At 43.8% G+C, this 23,923-nt stretch overlaps 1 protein-coding gene and 2 non-coding genes across 6 annotated transcripts; 1 reads left to right on the forward strand and 2 right to left on the reverse strand.

Moving 5' to 3' along the window:
- Positions 1–204: 204 nt before the first annotated feature.
- On the reverse strand, positions 205–23,829 carry RNASE12 (ribonuclease A family member 12 (inactive)). 4 transcript variants are annotated; one of them, XM_086322158.1, is made up of 2 exons: positions 22,151–23,829; positions 205–870 (listed from the first exon to the last, which is right to left on the reverse strand). In XM_086322158.1, exon 2 carries the CDS (start codon positions 830–832, stop codon positions 395–397), a length of 438 nt encoding a protein of 145 aa, XP_086178284.1. In that variant the 5' UTR covers positions 833–870; positions 22,151–23,829; the 3' UTR covers positions 205–394. The 4 variants fall into 4 exon arrangements, with proteins under 4 accessions (XP_086178284.1, XP_086178281.1, XP_086178283.1 ...); XM_086322155.1 differs by lacking the exon at positions 22,151–23,829 and adding an exon at positions 4,544–5,778; XM_086322157.1 differs by lacking the exon at positions 22,151–23,829 and adding an exon at positions 3,075–4,505.
- TRNAP-AGG (transfer RNA proline (anticodon AGG)) lies at positions 21,599–21,670 on the reverse strand. The gene has a single exon. It is a non-coding gene; the product is annotated as a tRNA-Pro (tRNA).
- TRNAL-AAG (transfer RNA leucine (anticodon AAG)) lies at positions 22,564–22,645 on the forward strand. Its single transcript has one exon. It is a non-coding gene; the product is annotated as a tRNA-Leu (tRNA).
- Positions 23,830–23,923: the final 94 nt, after the last annotated feature.

Below are 23,923 nucleotides of genomic sequence, written 5' to 3' on the forward strand. Positions count from 1 at the left end.
ATATTTTGCTCATCAGGGATTTTATATTGATCCTTAAAATTTTATTTGTCTATATGACTCTGGGGATTTTGGTGTTCCTCAAATTTTGGGTGTCAGATGAGTACCTTATTTCCCTTACCTAATTTCAGGCCTGCATAGGATTCACTCTGGGTTCTCACTAAATGACCCACAGAAAAAGGAGACGGAATTAAAACACATACAGAGTTTATGGTTTAATTCAGTAGATTTTTTTTTTTATTGAAGTGGAATAAAAAGATTCCAGCTCAGCAATAGTGGAAGGATAAATGCATTTCACTCGAGGCATGACCCCATGTCCACAGGGTGCAGGAAAACCTGCACCAGTGCCTCTGAGAGAGGAGACGAGAGAACAGCAGACTCTGATGATGGTCTCAGATTATTCAGTGTATCTCTGGATTTTAGCTGGCCCCATGTCATCACAAGTGACAACAATAAACCCCTCTGTGGCGAAAACATGGTAGTTGCAGGCAGGATATCTGGTGCCTTCAATGAGCTTACAGACTGTCATTTTGAACTTGATTTCACTCAGGAAGCAGAGACTGGGGGCATGGTTTTGGCAAGTCACCCTCCTGGGAGAACTGCAAACACTGTTGATATTTCGAGGCCTCTCATGGATGAAGAAATGCTCTTTTTTGCAGGTGTTGTTGGGTTCCTTGATGACTCTTTGTATGATCATGTGGTTGCAGTACCTTATTGGAATGTCACTCTGAGGGTAATCCACATGCAACTGCTCTAAAGTTGCCGCCATTGCTTCCTCATCCAGCTCATTTTCCCAGAATAGAAGCACCAGGAAGATTATCACCATTAGTATCATCAGGGTTATGAGATCTTTCACATGTTTTGGTCTAATTCCTACAGAGGAAGAGAGGACAGCAAATACCAGAGAATGATCAGATTCCACCAGCCCCATCCACTGACTTTCTCCCCTGTGCATGCCTGCTCAGTCATGTTCAACTCTGCAACCCCATGGACTGTAGCCCACCAGGTTTCTCTGTCCATGGAATTTTCCAGGCAAGAATACTGGAATAGGTTGCCATTTTCTACTCCAGGGATCTTCCTACCCAGGGACTTTCTCCCCTAGCCTTTGATATTTTATTTCCTTCTCTCTGTTAATAAAAACCATGATAACCCTGCAATGTCCAGCTAGAGGTACAGCTCCCCAAGAAAGCCCTTTCTGACCATTTCAGCTCTCAGGCTGGCATTGAACAGTTCTCTAATTATTCCTGGGTTTTGGTGGGGGTGGTGGTCTCCACAGCTTCTTAATAGTTGGTATCTCATCACCTATTTCTCCTAAATCCATCAGAGTGCTTAATACAAAGCAGAACATACAGAAGCTATTAAAAGTACCCCATATCTGATTGTTTTATTCTTATTACTAAACAACTTTCTCTCCCATAATTGTCTTAACCTTGATCCTACCCAATTCCATATGCTTTTTAGCACTGTCTACTAATCCTTTCCTCCCAATTCCTTCCCAACCTCTCCTTCTGTTGATCTTACTTGGCTTTGTGCTAGACCCTCTCACCTTTCCTTTTTGCTGTAACTCTCATAGACAACATATCCTTGTGATCATGGATCTCAGAAAGTCCTTTGTGTCTCACTGTTCCCAGACAATAACTGGTAGGGAGCCAGCTGAGTGTGGGCAGTTCCAAGTGGAAAGAGCAGAAAGGGAGGAGCCTGTAGGAGGGGAGTGTGCTTGGCTGCCTTCAGGAAGAGAAGTTACTTTCAGAGGGACAGTTGGGTAAGGCAGGTCCTGTATGTGTCCTCATTAAACAAGCAGTGACTTTTCACAACACTTATTAAAGTCCTGAGTCTAATTGTTTTCCAAATTTTCATCAATCCTTACTACAAACTTGTGAAATAGTTGTTATTTCCATTTCGTTAATGAAGAAATAAGTTGCAGAAAGTTTCAGGCAGAGATACGATATGGCAAGAATAATAAAAATCTCACCGTCTCAATCCTTAAGCCTTGAATTCCAGTTTCAGCAAATTTCATTCCCATGTGGTGTCCAGGACAGGGCAGAAACAATTCCTGGACATTAACATGAGTCTTGATAAAGCCCTAGGCTCTCAGAGAGCGTGATTTCCAAACTCTGCTGAACTTAGGACTCTCTGAGGCATTTTTAAATGCCACCTTGAGGCATCCTGCCTCAGTTAGTGTTGGGTAAGACCTGAGTGTTGAGTATATTAAAAGTTTCCCAGTGACTCTAATATGCAGCAAAATTTGAGAACCACTGAATTATAGTATACATTGGACACCTACATGGAAAATTTGTAGATAAGGGCGTTAAGTAAAAGATAGTGGCTCAGGTATTGAGACAATAGAATTATTTTTGTTGCCAAAATCTTACAGTCTTTGATATAGGAATGGGAAAATGGATTTAATTTTGCTCTTTTTTGCTCTGAAATGATTGCTCTTTTGGAAAGACAGCTACACAGTCTCCTTCGTATGTATCTGTATATGTCTTTCTGATTGTCATGTAGAAAGCTATTTGGGGGGTAAAATTTATCTAGGAGATAGACAGTCCTGGAAAAGCCTTCAAAGAATGTGTCTCTTTCTATTCGATAAAAATAAAAGCATAATTCCAGACCATGAAAATGAACATACAGGAGGTTTTTATTTACTTTCCCAAAATTTTCACTTTGGCTGTCCTTTCACAATTCAAACTGTCCTGTTTTCATATGTACTACAAAAATGCCACAAAGATATAAGGGCATAATCAATTGTTGGTGAAATTTTCAATTAACAGATTTTGATTTGCACATCTTGCAAAAACATTTCTGTTGTATAAAAAAGAACTCTATGTATTGTAACTTGTTCACTGTTTCCTGCCAGGATTTCCAAGTTGCTAAAATACAGATATGATACTAAGTTTACAGGCAAGGAATCAACTCTTGTTACAAATTTATCCTCAACTAAAGCAACTAGGCCTATCTCTTATTTCAGAGTATTACCCTTTCTCAATAGAGTTGAGACTGGGTATAAATGTTTTATAGTGCTGGCAGCCAAATGGAGAAAACATTTGTAATGCCTAAAACCAACCAAAGATTAATACCTAGACATAAGGAATTCCTTCTTTCAGTGGTTCAGTTCAGTCGCTCAGTCGTGTCTGACTCTTTGCAACCCCATGGACTGCAGCATGCCAGGCTTCCCTGCCCATCAACAACTCCCAGAGCTTGCTCAAACTCATGTCCATCAAGTCGGTGATGCCATCTGCCTTCAATCTTTCCCAGCATCAGGGTCTTTTCCAATGAGTCAGTTCTTTGCATCAGGTAGCCAAAGTATTGGAGTTTCAGTTTCAGCATCAGTCCTTCCAATGTATATTCAGGACTGATTTCCTTCATATCGACAATAAAAAGACACAAACACTCCAGAGGAGAAAAGATTGTCAACAGTTATGAAAAGTAGATTTCAGAAGAGGAAGTCAATGCTTAACTGTGTTGGTAATCTAATAAATGGAAATTAACATAAAGAGATAAGTGGTTTATAACCACCAGATTATCAACAACTAGAAAATCTAACATCAAGTGCTGGAAAAAAATGTTAGTAGGCTTGAAAAACTGGTGTAGTGATATTAGAAAGTAATTCGGAAGTATTTGGTGAAATTATGAATGGGTATAATATGAGACCGTGTAATCTTATCCCGAGCATAGACTCCAACAGAGTTCTTCCAGATGGAATACGTACAACGATGTTCATCATGGCATGATAAGTGGCAGAAAAGAGCTAAAGGTAACTTAAATGTCCCGCATGACAGAAATGGACAGGTAGAGATGTTTTAGATAAATAAAATAAAATAGTATAAAACAGCTTCAAATAATGCACTAGTTTTACAAATAGCAACATGTATAGAACTCAAAAACATGGTGCTGTGTGAAAAAAGAAAAATCACTGCCAGTTGATTTAAACTGAAAACATGCATGCTCCAAAATAATATATTTTCCAAGGATATACAATATCTAAATAGGATGGAAGAACGTGGATTACATACTCTAAGACAGATGCCCATGAGAATGAAAGAAATAGAAGCAAGGATAAGGAATAAAAAGGAAAAGTAATAAAATTGAATAAAACCAGAGAGGCTGTAAACAGAATATGATCAACTTAGTTCTGTGCACCTGAAGACGGAAGGGAGGGAAGAAGAAAAGAGGGAAAGAAGGAAGGATGGAGATGGAGGAGGAAGAGGAGAAGAAGGAAGCGGGGAGGAAGGGCAGGGGGAAACGGAGGAGGAGGGGAGGAAGAAGGAAAGGGATTATCAGATGATTGCATTCAACCTAAAGTTCCCACCACTCTCCCTTTGCTAAGTCTCAGGTCTGTCTCAGAAGAAGACTGCAGGAGGCAGGTAGTTGCTGGAAACTAATATTAGTGCCAGGATGTAAAACAACATAAGTATTTCCTCTCATGACTCATCCTGTCAAAGTAATGAGCTCTACTCCAGGATGGCTAGAAACTGACCCATGTCCCACATTGTCCCTGTGACAAGGCAATGGCCTCAAAGGGACAGTGGAGTAAGCAAACACTTACTCTGGATGCCTTCAGCTGCCACGTATGACGTTTGGCTGTGTAGAGGCCACCAGAGGAGAGAACACATGGAGGGAGACTTCCAGCTGCTCCAACTCCCTCAGGAAACTGTGGAGCTTATTCATGTCTCACAGATGTGGTTGGCTACCCTTGCAAGACTTCTGCAGTTGCCCAACGCCTTGCTCACCTTAAAGCCATGTAGCAGATTGTATTTCTCCCCAAAATGGCCACAGTATATTTCTATCCCACAGTCTCTTCCAGAACCTTATCACTCCCTTAGCAAGATGTAGAGTCTGTCCTTTCCTGAGAACAAGGGTGGGCTTCTGTGCCTGATTCCATCATGTAGCATCACATGACCTCTCAGCCGAGGTCACAAGCGTCCACTGGGCTGTGGTTCTCCTAGGACATTGACTCTGGGTGTCCTGCAGAAAGAAGTCTGACTTTTGACACCACACGGGGGGAGGCCATACAGCAAGGGAAATGCCCAGACGGCTCCACCCGTTTCAGTTCCCTGTGTATGAAACCACATACAGGACCTCAAGCAAGAACTGCCTAGTGAAGTTCAACCTCCAGATTTGGGGTCGAATGAGTGTTGTTGTTTTTGGCCACCATGTGGGATGATCTGTAAAGCAGCAGTCAACAGACAGACTAAAGAGCTCACCATTCTCCAAAATCTCCCTAAGCAAATCCAATTGCACCAACTTTTAGCAAACAGTATTATAGACACCACTGAAGTTTTCTTGGATAGAGAGTATAGAGACGCCCAGGGTGTTTTCCCCACAGGATCCAAGAACGTTCCAGACAGACCTAGGCTCACTTGCTATCTCCTGCAGAGGAAATGTGATGGAACAGATGTTTGGAGGTTGCTTTGACTTTCCCTGGGAGTGTGGGAGCCCTCCCTGGCACAGAGCCTCAGTTGTCACACAAACAATAATACAAAACTAGTTTTTAAAATCTCCATCTGCTGTAAAACTCTCAAAGTTCCCTTTTAACTCCCCCATCTCTCTCCACCTCTAACTTGAGAGCCTCCCTTCTCCATGGTGCCAGCTGTTCTGTGTCTCCTGGATTCCACCTGTCCTTCTGTGCCCCCACCTTCCCATCAGTACCTTGTAACCAAAGCAAGACCCCTCCCAAGAGGAGGTTTTGGGGGAGAATGGATACATGTATATGTATAGCTGAGTCCCTTCGCTGTTCACCTAAAACTAACACAACACTATTAATTGGCTGTACCCCAATACAAAATTAAAAGTTTTTTTTAAATAAATAAATAAAATAAAAATTTGAGGTAAGTCTGATAAATTATATTTTTTAAATCAGGTTTCCCAGGTGGTGCTAGTGGTAAAGAACCCACCTACCACTGTTGGAGACATCAGAGATGCAGTTTCCATCTCTGGAAGAAGGGTATGGAAACCCACTCTAGTACTCTTGCCATACACAGAGGAGCCTCGAGTGCTATAGTCCATAGGGTCACAAAGAGTTGGACATGACTGAAACGACTTAGCACGCACGCATGGATAATTTACAATATTGTTCTAGTTACTGCTGTACAGCAAAGTGATTCATTTATACATACGTACACATTCCTTTTTACATTCTTTTCCATCAAGTCTGATGAATTAAATGAAAATTTATATAATAAAGTACAAAGTATGATTTCATTTTTGTGAAAACAAATATGTTCTTGAATGTTCTTCAAAAATGTCTGGAAAGATATCAGGGGGAAAAAAAAGACCCTTCCAGATAATTGATTCACTTAAAAAATCAGTGCAGTATTGTAAGTAACAAATATTTAGCTGCCTAACAGGTATAGATCTTATTCTACAAACTTAGGCAAGAAAATTTGCATCACCTTATTGTTTCTATATCAAATTAAAGCTAATTCTAGGTCTTCTGTCCTACTAATCTGGGAGAAATTCAACGTGGTTGTTATTATGGTTTTTTTCCTCCCAGGGTCCCAGGGGCATTTAGAAACATCTGTTAGCCAATAGCAGTAACCAGGAGACAAACATTCTTATCAACTTCCCTTAAAAAACTCCTTGAGTACAGGTTTCACACTCAGAATTCTTGACTCATGGTTGTACTAAGACTTAGTTTCCTCAGTCACTGTTTATATGGGATTTTTGTCACCTACTATAAGGAAATTTTGGAAGAAGGCAATGGTAACCCACTCCTGTACTCTTGCCTGGAAAACCCAATGGACGGAGGAACCTGGTAGGCTGCAGTCCATGCGGTTGCTAGGAGTCAGACACGACTGAGCAACTTCACTTTCACTTTTCGCTTTCATGCATTGCAGAAGGAAATGGCAACCCACTCCAGTGTTCTTGCCTGGGGAATCCCAGGGACAGGGGAGCCTGGTGGGCTGCCGTCTATGGGGTCGCACAGAGTCGGACACGACTGAAGTGACTTAGCAGCAGCATAAGGAAATTTTATCATTCACATGTTATTTATTTACCTGTGCCAGACACTATTTTAGACACTTGGGACACATCAGTGAAAAGACAAAAATCACTATTCCCCTCTGAGTCTGAATCAATCCTTAATATGAAAATTGATAATTAAAATACAAGAGCTGCACATTTACTCTGCCTAGCCTGTAGGAATTATATTTCAGGGTAGCCAAATATCTTTCATGTGATAAAGGAAAGTTCTTATTTAGAGAAGAATAATAACTAATACAAATCTAGACAACTTATTAAAAACCAAAGACATCTCTTTGCTGACAAAGGTCCATATAGTCAAAGCCATGGTTTTCCCAGTAGTCATGTATGGACATGAGAGTTGGACCATAAAGAAAGTTGAGCACTGAAGAACGGATGCTTTCTAATTGTAGTGCTGGAGAAGACTCTTGAGAGTCCCTTGGACTGCAAGGAGATCCAACCAGTCAATCCTAAAGGAAATCAGTCCTGAATATTCATTGGAAGGACTGATGCTGAAGCTGAAACTCCAATACTTTGGCCACCTGATGTGAAGAGCCAACCCGTTGGAAAAGACTGAAGGAAAAGGAGAAGAGAGCAGCAGAGGATGAAATGGTTAAATAGCATCACTGACTCAATGGACATAAATTTGAGCAAGCTCTGGGAGATGGTGAAGGACAGGGGATTCTGACATGCTGCAGTTCATGGGATTCCAAAGAGTTGGACACAACTTAGTGACTAAACAAGAACAGTGACTAATGGATATGAAAAGAATGACAAAATCACCAGGAGTTGATAAGAGCCACATTAGTGACAAATTCGCACCCCATCCATATCTGTCCTAGCTGTGTTTTCTGTATAGGTCGGGGGGCTCCTGCCTGGGGTGCTTGCTCTGGCCGCCCCCTCCACCAGATGCATGATGTCAGTCCCTCACAGACGCTGTGCTCGCTCACTGTCCTCCTTCAAGTCTGCCAATGAGGCCCACGCAGACCAACCCACCTGAAATTCTAGCCTACACATGCTTGACCCGCACTTACATGTTCTACTTTTTTCTTTTCTATTTCATTTATACCTTCTAATATATTATGTAATTTACATTTTTATTTTCATTGTTGTTATGATCTGTTTGCTGCCACTTACAAGTAGGCTCCATGTCCACAGTACTCTGAACAAGCTCCCTTCAGGAAGGAAAACATTTCCAACTCCTTGGTCCCTTCCCTGGATTTGACTCACAACAGTTAAGAGTGTGTTGTGGTGTAGCACCAAGGGCTGGTGCTTAAATGCCCTCCCATTAAGAACCCAGGAAGCTTGTCTCAGGAGTGCCAAGAAACGGAATGATGGATGAAGGAGGCATGAGGACTGGAGGGAACTTTTTGCTCACCTTACTGACTGGATGAGCTTAAGCAGCTGAGTGTATGTTCTGAACCATTCTGGACTCCGGAAGCTCAGAATTCCTGTGGATTCTGAGGAATTGTCCGTACAGAGCCTACTAACTGGAAAAGACCCTGATGCTGGGAAAGATTGAAGAGTGGGGCCTTGGGGCCAATGCCCTTGGAGACTGTTTACAGTACTGTGTTTGTCTTTGACAAATGAAGTTTACTGAAAGAAAAACAGTTTATTATACTCAAATATATACATATTTGTATATAGCCCTTGGACCTACTGATAGGGGAAGGAGATCAAAGATATATATGTATCAGTCCTGAATATTCATTTGAAGGACTGATGCTGAAGCTAAAACTCCAATACTTTGACCACCTGATACAAAGAACTGACTCATTGGAAATGACCCTGATGCTGGGAAAGATTGAAGGCAGGAGGAGAAGGGGATGACAGAGGATGAGCTGGTTGGATGGCATCACTGACTCAATGGACATGAGTTTGAGCAAGCTTCAGGAGCTGTTGATGGACAGGGAAGCCTGGCATGCTGCAGTCCAGCACGCAAAGAGTAGGACGTGACTGAGCGACTGAATTGAACTGAACTGAACTGAACTGAAATATATATAGAGAGAGATGTAAGCTTTAGAAGAAAACTTTTGAACAATTTTTATTATAATTAGTATATTTGTTAGAATATATTTATTGATTCTAAATACTCTTAATCAGCTAAGTGTTAGTGTTAGTCGCTCAGTCGTGCCTGACTCTTTGCAAACCCATGGACAGCAACCCACCAGGCTCCTCTGTCCATGAGATTTTCCAGGCAAGGATATGGAGTGGGTTGCCATTTCCTTCTCCAGGGGATCTTCCAACCCAGGGATTGAACCCAGGTCTCCTGCACTGCAGGCAGATTCTTTACCAACTGAACTACAAGGGAAGCCCATTTAATCAGCTAAGGCCCTCTCCTATTCCAAGTATCCTTTTTGGAATATCTTTTATTATTTTTGTTAGCTTATGTGTAAATCCCTAGACTTTGTGTACATTCTAATACACAACTTGTTTTGAGGGAAAAAAAGTCTAAAAAGATCACCTTTACATGCTTCCCAAATGGCTGCTAATGATAGAAAGCCCAAAGTAATAGTCTAAACAAAATGAATGTTTATTTCTTGTGTAAACAAAGTGAAGTCATTCAGTCGTGTCTGACTCTTTGTGACCCATGGACTGTAGTTGGCCCAGCTCCTACAGGACTTTCCAGGCAAGATCCTGGACTGGGTTGTAATTTCCTTCTGCAGGGGATCTTCCTGACCCAGGGATTGAACCTAGGTCTCCCACGTTTCAGGCAGACTCTTTACCTTCTGAGCCACCAGGGAAAAACCTAAGGTAGTTAGCCTAGGATTAGTGCAGTGTCCCAAGATGCTGGCTTCTTCTCTCTCACTGTGTGGTTTCTGTGTCATGGTCCAGAAGGCTGCTCTGAACACAGCCTTCCAGTCTGCAGTCCAGCCAGCCGGCAGGGAGAAGAAAGGTAGGGAAAGGGCATGCACTGCCTTTTGAGGACACATCCCAAAGCCTCTCACACTATTTCCAGTTATATCTCATTGGCAATAGCTTGGTCAGACCCAACTCCAAGGGACACTGGGAAACTTAGGGTTTATTCTGGGTGGGCATGTGCCCAGCTAAAATTTTGGCTCCCTATTACTACGAGAGAAGGAGAGAAGAAACACTGGAAGGACTTCCTGGTGGTTCAGTGGTTAAGACTCCATGCTCACAATGCAGGGAGCATGGGTTCAATCCCTAGCTGGGAAACCAATATCCCACATGCCACCTAGTGTGAACAAAAAGCAAAACAAAAAACACTGGAGGGCCACCTTGCCTTCAGGCAAATGTCGTTCTGTGAAATGTTAATGAGTGTACTTGAAGAAAAAAGTTTCCTGTTCTAAAGTTAGAGGAAACACTGTTCATTATATCCCTTCCTTTGCAGTCACAAGATTCACAGAGCATGAGGTTCTGAGAAGCTCAGCATTAGAGAAGCTTGACTAGTTTCATTTAATTCAAGATTTTTCAAATTGATTTGAGCTTGGAGCATCATTTGAAGGACATCACTATTAACAGTCAAAGGAACAGGGTTCTATGAAAGATCACTTGGGGAAAAAGTGCATGGGATGAGGAGACCTAGATGGCAAACTAGGAGCCAGGCATCTGAGTGGTAACAAAGGAAATAATAAGCCAAAGGGAATGTAACCTAAATAGACCCACTATTTTAGATTTGGGAGATTGCCCTCCCTTGTATAACAATAATCCAAGCTCCATGCTTCATCACTATTAGAATTCTAGTTCCCTTCTACAAATGTTCAAGAAGATCTCTGGGGAGAACTTTAATCTCTTGTTAAAACAGATGCTCCGGTTTTCTTCTTGGTTCATCCCTGGCTTCTCACAAGTGCTTCTCCATGGGGCTGCAGCTGTTTCTGGCCTGTTTCACCCTTCTCCCAAAGCCTGGACACAGACCTGCCCTATATTCACTAATACACAAAAAACACAAGGATATGGAGTCTAACAGACTTCCTGAACATTTTTGATTACAAAAGGGAAAAAATACCTTAACACTGATTTGTACATCTACTAGTCCTGCCATCCATCAGCAGGCCCTTCACCAGGTATCCTTTTCAAATTGTCCTTTTTCTTGGCCACTCTGATACGGGGTATGCTTACTCCCCTCATCACCCCATACTTTATATGTCCTCTTCCTCAAGTGCTGGGCCTCCATGCCCATCCACAGTGGTGACCACAGTTTCAGAGGAGCTCGGCCTGAGGGGTGCTCATTACTCCATAAGAAGAGGCAAGGGGCCCCCTTGAAGATGCATCTTCTGAGTACTTTACCATAAAACTGAGGAAGCACAAATTGCCCATGCCAAAGAATGGGAATGGAAGGAAGGTGGGGAGCATGTTGTGGAAGGGCTGATGACCTCACAGTCAGTCCTCAGCCACTCCTTAGTCTATCACCACCTGGCTCCCACAGATTCAAAAAAAAAAAAGAGGTGCAGGTGGTGGTTTCTAAGGGAAATCCATCAGAGTCCCTTGGCTACTGATGAAAAATACAGAAACCTGGGCTTTACCCTAGACCCATAGAATCAAAATCTCTGGAGATGAGGCCCTGGACTCTGCATTTGTAATTAGTAGTCCATCTCCGGTGATTATAATGCTCCCTGATATTTAAGGATCACCACACTAGATGAGCCTCGAGTTGGTAAATAGCATCATAATTTGTAGAGTGGCACCCACCCCACAACTAAGCTGAGTTTTCCATTATGACGTGGATTACTCAACACCCTAATAGGAAACCACAATGTCTGGGTTCACAGCTTCCACAGGGCAAAGGGTAGGCACTTGTCTCATATCACATGACGCAGCCAGCTCCTCAGAGTGCTCCCTCCCTGATCCTGAAGAAGGATTAGTCTGTATTTCTCAGTTATAGTCCTTAACTACTTGTGTTCAAGACGGTTCATAGGGATCCTAAAGATAAACTGGAGAGATCTGAGTTCCACCAGGGAGGGAGATTCCAGGATCAGGAAGGGAGGAAGGGAGTAGTAAGAACACGTGTGTCTGCCTTGGAAGCAGGGATGACTGGCAGAGAAAGAGTGAATACCTTGAATTTAGCAAGCTTGCTTAAAGCAGAAAGTACTCCTCACCCCCACCCTCCACCATTCTCTAGCTCTCTCTCTCTATTTCTTTATCACCCAGATGCCCACCTTTTAGCATTACTCTTAAGACAGAAGGTGGGAAGTACTTCTGAGTTGGAATCTGTTTTCTTTCTTCACTGCTCATTTTCACCAAGCAGCCCTCCCAAACCATTTTCACCTACTACTCTGATGTGGGCAACAGTCAAACAGCTCAAGCTTCTTTCCAACCTTGGAAGTGGAGCTTGCAATTTCTGCTGGTTCCCACCAACTCTCAGGCATTTGACATAAGCCCACCTATCAATCAATATCTCTTGACTGCCAAGCAAAGGGCACGGGACTTTATCAGTTCCTCCAATAATTTTTTGAATTAACCACTTTGTCTTATCCTTGAGTGCCATACAAAGCTTTCCTCCCAGCTTCCTGTACACAGCTTAGCAGTAGTGACTACCATGTGGTGTGGCAAAGAATGTCTTCGGCTTTCTCTCCCCCATGCAGTGTGCTTCTGGAGAGCCAGAACAATGTACTTGCTTGCTCTATCTAGCACACTGCCTGGTACTCACAGGAGATCAAAAAAGGTTTATGGAATGGATGAAAGATTTCAGATCTTTTTCTTCTTCTGTGTCACTTCTCAGCTATGTCACTTCTCAGAGTCACAGTTCCTTCATCTCTAAAATAGAGGTGGTAGAGAAAAATAAAGGAAGAATTTGACTATAAGGTAAACAAAGGTTGTACAGCCTCTCCAGACGTTCTTGTGCAATAAGACTCTTTTCATAAATCTCAAGCACTGTGACTTCAAAGAAGAAAGCAAGCAAAATAAATCAGGAAGAAAAGAGCGGGGTGGGGTGGTGGAAGAGATACGAACAGCCTCCTCTGAACGATAAATATATGAACCACAGGCTGTGGAGGGAAGCGGAGGCGAGCGGACCGTACAAAGTATATTCCTCAAGTCACCCTCCCCACGGACAATGACTGTCCCACGGGGTAGCATGGCCGAGTGGTCTAAGGCGCTGGATTAAGGCTCCAGTCACTTTGGGGGCGTAGGTTCGAATCGCGCTGCTGCCAAGTGTTCCTTTTACTTTTGCAAATAAAGGCTCTGAACTACGTTTAAATGACCCCGGAAGCTATCCTCTGAAGATGAGGATTCTCTGGCCACCACTTCTATTTCCCTCCAGGCTGGGGGAGTAGCCATGTGTTTTCTGCCTCCCAGGCTGGAGTCAGGGTGCTACACGTGCGTGTGTGGTCCGTGTTTGACTCTGCGGGCCTCCTCTTTCCTGTCTGGAGTCTCCTCCAGGCAAGAATACTGGAGTGGGTTGCCTTTCCTTTCTCCAGGGGATCTTCCCAATCCAGGGATCAAACCTGCATCTCTTACAGTCTCCTGCATTGGCAGGCAGGTTCTTTACCATGAGTGCCACCTGAGGAGTCAGGGTGAGCTATGCAGAAACAGGAGGCTAGATCCCAGGCAACAGTCCCAAAAGTGGGGAGCAGAACTCTGATTCAGGAGTGAGATGGAATAGCCTGTGAAATGGCTTAAGGAATTGGCATTCTGATCATAAATATATTTCCCTAAATCAGAAAACACTATTGCCAAAAAAAAAAAAAGGCATGAAGCCACCCCTATTCTGGAAGGGTTGATTGGCTACCTTTGGCAACTCCAAAGCTGTTTCCTAGATAAGCTGTTACTGGCAGGATTCATGCCAGTAGGAATACAGGAAGGCATTCATTCAATACCTTCACAAGCCTCTGGGCCCTCTTCCAACTGCCCTCCCACTACCTCACCTGTCTCCATCCAGGTGAGTAAGACTGGAGCTTGCCCATGTCCAAAAACAAGCTGCTGCTGATTTGGGCAGGACATGTTCTGAATCAGAGGCTATTAACCTCTCACCCTTGCAGGCACAGCCCCAGGGTATGCACACAGGCAGTGGGAGGGACTGTACTCCCTTGGGGGCAAACCAATTTTTTTTTTTTGATGATTTTTTTGTCTTCCTGAAATGACAGCCACCAAGTGGTAGGCCAAGGGAGGTCAGGTTGAGGGGAGACTGCCCTAACTGTATCTAATAGCTACTTGGTAAGCCTTTCTGATGCCTACTTCTGAGAAAGCTTTGAGCACAATGTACCTGACTCCTCATGTGTGTCCCAGGCTGAGCCCTGAACGGTTTCCCTTGAGTCCACATTGAGGAAGGAGCATTAACCCGTCCTTCCCCTACAGCACCTCCAAGCACATTCACACCTTTCCTACCACTCCCATCTCTGCTGTCTTCTTGGGGGTCAATTCCAGTTTCCCTGAAAATCAGATAAGATTCCTTCAAATGATGATTGCCTGACCCCAATCATTATTAAGGCCTTAAAGAACCTAGATGCAATTTTAAAAACAAAAGTGAAAGTGAAGTCATTCAGTCATGTCTGACTCTTTTCGACCCCATGCTGTAGCCTACCAGGCTCCTCCATCCATGGGATTTTCCAGGCAAGAGTACTGCAGTGGACTGCCATTTCCTCCTCCAAATTAAAAATAAATAAATAAATAAACAAAACCAAAAATAAAGCCCACCACCAACAAAAAGAAAAAGAAAAACACCATCCCTTTTCAGAGGCCTCCAGCTAGAGCAAAATGAGCAGTGGCCTGGGAGTCATGAAAGCTAGGTTCCTCTCTTTACCCTGGCTTTGCCACTAAATAGTTCTGTGACCCTGAGCTTAATTCCACGGGCCTCACTGACCTGCTCTGAAGTAGCTGGGAGCTGGCAGATTTGGTGGAATGCACGAGATGAAAACAACGAACAATTTTAGAGTTGATACAACACATTCATCCGTAAACTTCCCTGATGTGGGGCTCTGGGCTTGCTTATTAGAAAGCTGACACAGGGGTTCTCCATGGCTTTGTTGTCAACACTACTAAACCACAGTAATCTTTGGAAAACACAAATTTAGTTCTGTGCCTGTGCTTTCCACCGCCCCCGCCGCCCCACCTAAACTGTATCAGTGGCTTTTCATAAGCTTTAAAATAATGACCACAGTCCTTACCTCTGCCCACCAGGCCAGGCAAAGGAGCCTCACCGCAAACCACTCTCCCTGTCTCCCTAACCCTACTTAAACTCCCCTTTTCAGATCCCTGAACTCATCAGGACTCCTCTCAACTCAAGATTTTAACATCTAGTTCCTGCATATGTGCCTTATGCCCTTCACCCCTCCCCATTCTACCTGCTTAAACCCTGTGTGTTCCTCCTTGCCTTAGGCCAGCCTTCCCAGAAGCCCCAGCCTAAATGAACAGTCTCTGTTTTGCTGGCATCACACTCTGTACTCGTCCTTTTTGGCCCTTATCACGAGTATATTAAATTAACTGTATTTCTCAGTTTTTGAAAAGTTATTTGATTGTCTCATGAGGGTAGAAACCACATCTGTCTGGTTCCCTGAAGTAACCTCTGCTCCAAGTACAGAGTCTGGAATACTGCAAATGTTCAGCAAATGTTTGCTCAATAAATACTCTTTAACTACTCTTAAAATCCAAGACTGAATGTCCTAAAAGAACTAGATTTCACCATTAAAAATAGTATCAAAAGGCTATCCTTGGCAAAATTTAACAATCCTTTTTGATACTTTTTGGTGGGAGCCTGTAGCCCCATATGGACATAAGATCAGAAAGATCAATAAAAGAAAAGAAAAATGTTGATTCACCTCTACTTGAAGATTTTAAATCTTTGATTGTCACTCTGAACCTTCACCTTTAGTTAAAGAAACAGCTCAAGAGTTTTGCTAATGGGTGCTAGCTCTATTTTCTGCTTTCCCTGTATATCCATGGGATCCCATGTACTTTAATAAGTAGTTCAGCTTAATCCCACCAACACCATCTCCCTGGACAGTAATATAGCTTTTTCCCCTGTAAGATCCACCTGCATATACTGCACACAGAAGATTCAGCAAAAAGTAATGAGGTCCTTGAAAATTAACTTTTAATCTGAAAGCTGTTGTTTAGTCGCTGAGTCATGTCCGACTCTTTGCGACTCTGTGGACAGCAGTGCTCCAGGCTTCCCTGTCCTTCACTATCTCCCAGAGTTTGCTCAAACTCATGTCCATTGAGTCGTTGATGCCATCCAAACTTCTCATCCTCTGTTGCCCCCTTCTCCTCCTGCCCTCAATTTTTCCAGCATCAGGGTCTTTTCCAATGAGTTGGCTCTTCGCATCAGGTGGCCAAAGTGTTGGCGCTTCAGCTTCAGCGTCAGTCCTTCAGTGAATATTCAGGGTTGGTTTCTTTTAGGATTGATTGGTTTGTGTGGATCACAACAAACTGTGGAAAATTCTTAGAGAAATGGGAATACCAGACCACCTTACCTGCCACCTGAGAAACCTGTGTGCAGGTCAAGAAGCAACAGTTAGAATTGGACATGGAATAATGGACTGGTTGAAAATTTGGAAAGACGTATGACAAGACTGTATACTGTCACCCTGTTTATTTAACTTATATGCAGAGTACATCATGCGAAATGCCAGGCTGGATGAATCATAAGCTGAGATCAAGATTGAAGGGAGAAATAACCTCAGATATGCAGATAATACCACTCTAATGGCAGAAAACACAGAAACTAAAACTTCTCTTGATAAAGATGAAAGAGGATAGTGAAAAAGCTAGCTTAAAACTCAACATTCAAAAAACTAAGATCATGGCATCTGGTCCTATCACTTCATGGGACACAGATGTGGAAAAAGGAGAAGCAGTGACAGATTTTCTTTTCTTGGGCTCCAAAATCACTGTGGATGGTGACTACAGCCATGAAATTAAAAGACGCTTGCTCCTTGGAAGGAAAGCTGTGACAAACCTAGACAGCGTATTAAAAAGCAGAGATATCACTTCACCAACAAATATCGGTATAGTCAAAGCTATGGTTTTTCCAGGAGTCATGTACGGATGTGAGAGCTGGACCATAAAGAAGCCCGAGCACCTGAAGAAAAGATATTTTCGAATTGATGCTTTCAAACTGTGGAGAAGGCAATGGCACCCCACTCCAGTACTCTTGCCTGGAAAATCCCATGGACGGAGGAGCTTGGTGGGCTGCAGTCCATGGCGTCGCTAAGAGTCCGACACGACTGAGCGACTTCACTTTCACTTTTCACTTTCATGCATTGGAGAAGGAAATGGCAACCCACTCCAGTACTCTTGCCTGGAGAATCCCAGGGACGGGGGAGCCTGGTGGGCTGCCGTCTATGGGGTCGCACAGAGTCGGACACGACTGAAGCGACTTAGCAGCAGCAGCAGCAGCAGCAGCAGGATTTTAGACTGCAAGGAAATTAAATCAATCATCTCCAAGACTCTAATGGAAAAACTCATGGTAATATTTGGTTTGTCCACAAGGGGGCAGATTTCAACTGGTGGTCATAGCCCCTGAGAACAGTCACTTTGCCTATTAATACCTATCTTGTGACCATCAACAGGTTTTCACTTCTTGTTTTATATACTCCTCCCAGCATTCTCCCTACATATGAGCACTGTTTCCTTGACTCACAGTCACAGATCGCTTATCATGAAACCTGGTCAAGTGAAGTTGATAAAATCCTATTGGATTATACAGCTCCTTTTCTTTCTTTTTCCTCTTCTTCTGCAATCTCCCTTTTATGGACTTTTGTTCCTCATCTTATTAAGTCCATTATTTTACAGACTCTAACAGAATGGCCCTGCTAAATGCAACCCTACAGTGTGACCTCAAAATACCATGTGGTTCAGAATTTGCCCAAGCAGCTCTGTACTTCAGCAGCTCTGCCTGGGGAGAGCTTGCTATAGAAGTCAGTGGCACTGAGGCACAATTTACAGCTGTGAGAGCCCACTTTGTGCCTTTCTTAATGTCCTACTGGGAGAACATTTCAACGCTTCTGTAAAGCATTTGCAGGTCCATACTGTGACCGAGGAGAGCTGCCAAAGAATATATTGCATACATGGCCCCGCTCTCAGGCTTTCTTAGAAGATGGCACATGCATAGGACACCTGACCCTGCAAGATCCCTCTGTTCAAGCTCCAATACCTCCATGCTCTTTATTCCCTTCAGCATCCAGAATCAGGGATTCCTTTTTCTTTTTTAAAATGTTTTTTAATGTGGACCATTTTTTAAAGTTTTTATTGAACTTGTTATAATATTGCTTCTGTTTTATGTTTTGGGTTCTTTTTTTTTTTTTTTTGGCCGCGAGGCATGTGGGATCTTTGCTACCTGACCAGGGATTGGAAAACCATCCCTTGCATTGGGGCAGAGAAGTCTTAACCTGGGACTGCAAGGGAAGTCCCCAGGGATTCCTTTTTGATTTAAAATAATTCATACGGGGAATTCCCTGGTGATCCAGCAGTTAGGACCTTGCTCTGTGGTTAAAAATAAACAAATAAAATAAAACAATTCACACAATTTATTAAACAAATATTTCTTGAGTATCTATTAGGTGCTAAGAACTGTTCCAGCCTCTGAAATAGACTTTGGCAGTGAAAACAACAATTACAATGCCCTGTCCTCGCGGAGCTTCCGTTAGTGGCTGAGGAAGGAGAATTAAACAACAGCAGGAGCACCAGCAAAAGTTAGGTGCTGGTCCATGCAAAGAATGTAATTAAAGTAGAGACAGAGGAGCAGAGAGCAAAGGGAGTGGGTGCTATTTCATACAGAGTTCTCTCTGGTAACATCTGAGCAGAGATCTTAAAAGCAGGATTGGCTCAATAAGATTGGCTCAGGCAAGATTCAAAGCAGAGAGAAGAGCATGTGCAAAGGCACTGAGGTGGGCATTTCTGAGACCTACCATAGGCTAATGTAGTTGGAACACAGCTGACAATGGGCAAGACATTAGAGATGAGGTCAAAAAAGTGAGAGGAGTCTAAGGAATGGCAGAGTCATGTACAGATTCTTGAAGTCATGGCAAGGAGTTTGATAAAATGTGAAATGAAACAGAGATGCATCAAAGGATTTTAAGCAGAGCAATGATTTTCTCTCTCCTAAGTTTTAATCCCCTTCATGGATCATAGCCGTGTCATGGTGAAGGGGCTTGCATAACTTGATAAAGCTATGAACCGTGCCGTGCAGGACCACCCAAGATGGAAGGGTCATAGTGAAGAGTTTCGACAAATCATGGTCCACTGGAGGAGGAAATGGCAACCCACTCCAGTATTCTTGCCTGGAGATCTACATGAACAGTTTGAAAAGCCAAAAAGATATGACAGCAGAAGATGAGCCCCCCAGGTTGGAAGGTGTCCAATATGCTACTGGCATGAGATGGTTAAATAGCGTCACCAACTCAATGGATATGAATTTGAGCAAACTCCAGGCGATAGTGGAGGACAGAGGAGCCTGGCTTGCTGCAGTCCATGGGGTCACAAAGAGGCAGACATGACATAGCAACTGAACAGCAACAAAGGTTTTAATAGGATTATTCTCTCTGTTAACACAAGTTCATGTGCCTGACTTACCGTGAGGTGAAACAAACTGAAATGTTGGAGTTTGGAGCAAGAGAAAAGTTTATTGCAGGGCCATAGAAGGAGACATGGAGAAGGAAATGGCAACCCACTCCAGTGTTCTTGCCTGGAGAGTCCCAGGGACAGGGGAGCCTGGTGGGCTGCCGTCTATGGGGTTGCACAGAGTCGGACACGACTGAAGTGACTTAGCAGCAGCAGTAGCAGAAGGAGACAAGGTGGCTCTTACTCTAAATTGTCTAAGCTCCCGAAGGGTTTCAGGAAAGCATTTTTGTTTTTGACTGCACAGTGCAGTATATGGGATCTTAGTTCCCTGACCAGGGACTGAACCTTGTCCCCTGAGTGAAAGCATGGAATCTTAACTACTGGACCATGAGGGAAGTTCCTAAACAAAGCATTTTTAAAAGCCAGGTGAGGGAAAGGGTCACAGGGTATGTGATCATGCACATTTCTCTGACTGGCTGATGGTGAGGGAACAGGCACTGTCACAGGAGTTAACAGTATCAGTCCTTAGGCGCCAGAGGCTGGGGACTATGTGTTCATGGTCATCAAGTAGTTAACATCTTCCATTTGGTGGGGGGTTTTCATATCTCTAAAACAACTCTGAAAATACTATGCATCAAATACTGTTATCTAGGTACTTCAGAGAAGAGTTAAGGCAAAGGATATGAGAGAAGGCATGTTCTGGGAAGGCCCCATAGAGTCCTTCTTGTTTATGTCTATGCTGCCTTGAGAGTATACACAAGGGCCAGTCAGAGAGGCCTGTTGATGGGCTATTGTAATAGTGCAGGGGCGAGGTGGTGGTGCCTTGAAGTCCAGAGATGGTGGAGGTGGTGAAAATTGTTTAGACTCTGGAAATATTCTAAAGGTATAGACAATATTATTTGTTACAGGACTGAAGGTAGGTTACAAGAGAAAGCACTAAACAATGATTCCAAGATCATTTGTTTTACAGTTCTTCCAAATGTCTTAAGAGGTACTAGAAGGTACTCAGGAAAATAATTAAGAGTGAAGTAAAAATTTGGACATGAGTTTGAGTGAACTCCAGGAGTTGGTGATGGACAGGGAGGCCTGGCATGCTGCAATTCATGGGATCTCAAAGAGTCGGACACGGCTGAGAGACTGAACTGAACTGATTGAACTGAAAAATTACTTATGGTTTCTAGGTCTTGTTCATCAGGTGAGTCAGAGTGCATCTGACTGAAATAAAGGGGTGTGAACACTGCATATCCAGCAGGTAGGGAGCGAGTAGGGTGAAGGTCATGAACTGAGAGTCTAGCCCTTGTGCAGAGGATGAGAGTTACCACCCCTCCCACCCCATATCCCAGAGAAAAGATTGTACTCAGAACCAAACTTAAGGAGTGAAGAGGAAGTACCAGCTGGAAGAGGGTGATTCTGAGGCAGGTGGAATGGGATGCAGGATGTCTAGTTGCTGGGATACTGGGCGTGGTCTCCAGGTGTGGCCTGTAGAGCACCGAGGTAGCATCTGTAACTCCCAGGCCAACCTTAATTACATTTGAAGATCTGTTATGAAATGACCATCCTCAAAGACTTTGGTTTCATTGGTTTGGGGTTGGACCCCCAGTGAATGATTAAACAGATCTACAGGTTGAGGCTAATTTGCAGGCATGTATGAGTACCCCTGTCAAGAAGTTCCTTCCCAGGGTGCTACTCCACAAGAAACTCCCACGCCCCTACTAACACACCCAAGGGCTCTGGAATGTTAGGTTTGAATGCGGGAGGGAGTCCAAGCTTTCGGTGACAAGACACGTGGTCACACTTGTTGACCTGTGGAGGTCCCAGGACCCAGTGTGGGCCACAGGCTTACTGCCTAGGAAAATTTCCACCTCCCTAAGTTCTGAAGGAACACTTTCTGTTTAATAACAAGAAACTACAAAAGAGAAATGATACTTGACTTTAGAAATAATGATTTTGTAGAAGAAATTTTATATGAAATATGCTTAATAATATCTGGCATTTATCCTCGTGATTTAAGAATACAACAAGGAATATTTGTCTAAAGATATGTTTAAATCTGCAGTAGTGGAGTATAAAATGGTGCTCCTTACTGTACTAATAGCTACATAGGATGCTTGTTTAACATCAACAAATCAGAGGCTTTATGGGAGGCAGGCAAGGGAAAGACAGCTGACTAGGAAAGGAAAAAGTAGGGCTCGTCCGGGATTTGAACCCGGGACCTCTCGCACCCTAAGCGAGAATCATACCCCTAGACCAACGAGCCACACAATTTATTCTCTCTTTTCAAACTTTTATAAAGAAACTTTCAGCCACGTTTACAGTTGGTTGTAAAATCTTCTTTTGCTAACTATGGACGTGGGTGACACCTAGTGGAAGAATAAATCACTGCACTCTCGTCCACATTAAGGATTGCTATTTCACAGATCTTTTTTGAGAAAAAAATTCAGGATCAACAAAAAATAATCGCGCCGCATGTTTTCGCTTCTGAGTGAGCCGAAGACGCTGCGGGAACGAAGGTAGGCAATTGCATTTTGGACAGTCACAGGCCGAGGGGTGATCCTGTGATATTGGGGAGGGGAGTGGACCCGCGTTGCTGACAGAGCATCTGTTTTCGGTCCTCTGCGGGCTGGACACTGGGGCCCAAGTGGGAGGCTTCTTCAGGCTTCGGCACATTACTGACTGGTTCCTGAGCTCGGTCAGGCTGGGACTTTTCTGGCTCTCCCTTATAAACTATGGAACTCACCGCCTGGCGAGCTTCTGCGTCTCCTCTAGGAAGATCCAGGCGCTTTCTCGCCGCAGGACCCCAGACTCAGCAGCTCAAGGACCGAAGGCTCTCGCCGTGTGGCGCCTTCCACAGAAAGCACCCCCAAGACCCGGGAGGGCCGACTCTTCCGGGCGACCAGACTGTGCCCGGCCCAGGCAGGCGCTCGGTACCCGTTAGAGCTAACAAAGGTTGTCCAGCCTCTCAAGAGACTCTTCCCATTAGTCTCAAGCACTGCGGCTTCAAAGAAGAAAGAAAGAAAATCATATTAGGAAGAAAGGGGGGGGCGAAATACGAAGAGCCTCCCACAAACGATAAATATATGAACCACTGGGTGTGGAGGGACTGGGAGGAGAGAGGATCATATACAGTACGTTTGCATGTTGCCCTCAGTCGGTAGCGTGGCCGAGCGGTCTAAGGCGCTGGATTAAGGCTCCAGTCTCTTCGGGGGCGTGGGTTCGAATCCCACCGCTGCCAGGTGGTTTTTGAAACCATGCGGATCAAACATCCTTGACTCCGCTAATCCTGCCACTTTAATACAGTTTCTTGACTTATACTTGATAGACAATCTGGACTTGCCCGGTTTTGCGACTTCCCATGCTTCTGTTCATTGGAAAAGATCCTGTTGCTGGGAAAAATCGAAGGGAGGATGAGAAGGTTGAATGGCATCATGCAAGCTCCGGGAGACGGTGAAGGACAGGGAAACCCGGCGTACTACTGTCCACGGGGTCACAAAGAGTCGGACACGACTCGCGCCTTAACAACAATCATTGTAATAAGGTCATTCTACATGAGTGTTTTCTTTTTTTTAATTTCGGTTTTTGTTTGTTTGCTGGCTTGTTTTTTAACAGGCAGTGTGGAGTAGGAGAAAGAGGAAAAAATAAGAAAGAAAAGACACCACAGTATATGATACTGCATAAAAACTCTTTTAAAGGATAACATATCACACACGCTTAAAATGGTGATTATGTTAGTATATTTCAGACCCGCGTTCCTTCAGGGGCGGGAAAAGCAGTTTGTATTTAGCACTATTTGAAGTTTCCAGGCAGTTTTGTTACACCCAAACGCTCTGGGAAGCAAACTCACTCAGGACAGCCTGGATAGTGGAGTGCAGTTTATTACACGGCGGGTCCCAGGCAGAGTTTCCTCCTTAGCCAAGGACCCCTATCGACTTGGTGACAACCTTTTATACAAAAGTGTACGTGCCCAAGCCCACATCTCCAAATTCTCTAAAGTCCACTCTGGACAATGTTAGTAAGAAAACAATCAGGTTACAGCCATAAATTTACATTCTAAAGCTATCTGGACATTGAGTTTAGTCCACATCAATAGGTACTGTTAAGATTACATAGTGGACATTGCGTTCCTTCTAGCTCCGGGAGGTCTAGGTACGGAGTCTGCCTGGTCTGGTTTTTATTCTCCAGGGAGGCCCGCTTGGCTGTTGGTATTTTATCTCTGTGGCTCCCCAGGTATGTAGTCCAAAGTTCGCCGAGAGTGTAATATGGAGTTCCTGTTCTTTTTAAAAAATGGAGTCCGTCCAGTCAGGGCAAACTGCTCCTTTCCTTCTTCAGTTTCCCATACACTGTTTTATTTTACTGAACTGGATTCCTGGCGCTAGGCAAGAAAAGGGAACGTGCAACCATTTCCATTTCACAGCAGATGCACTGCGAGGTCTAGAGACAGGCTCTCGGAGCTGCCACGTCAGCCTGCCAGCCAGGAGGGTGGGGAATCGCATCATCAGACAGAATTCAAAAA

Source organism: Bos grunniens, chromosome 10 (genome assembly GCF_055505025.1).
Source record: "Bos grunniens cultivar Pamir isolate PY7600 chromosome 10, Bosgru_T2T1.0, whole genome shotgun sequence".
Lineage (NCBI taxonomy): Eukaryota > Metazoa > Chordata > Mammalia > Artiodactyla > Bovidae > Bos > Bos grunniens.

Bases quoted from the DNA above. Each gene is read 5' to 3' on its own strand.
- RNASE12 (XM_086322155.1), bottom strand. From the start codon at position 4,610: ATGTGTTCTCTCCTCTGGTGGCCTCTACACAGCCAAACGTCATACGTG. The intron at 871-4,543 runs GTAAGTGTTTGC...CTTCCTCTGTAG, and splicing joins GGCAGCTGAAGGCATCCAGA to GAATTAGACCAAAACATGTG.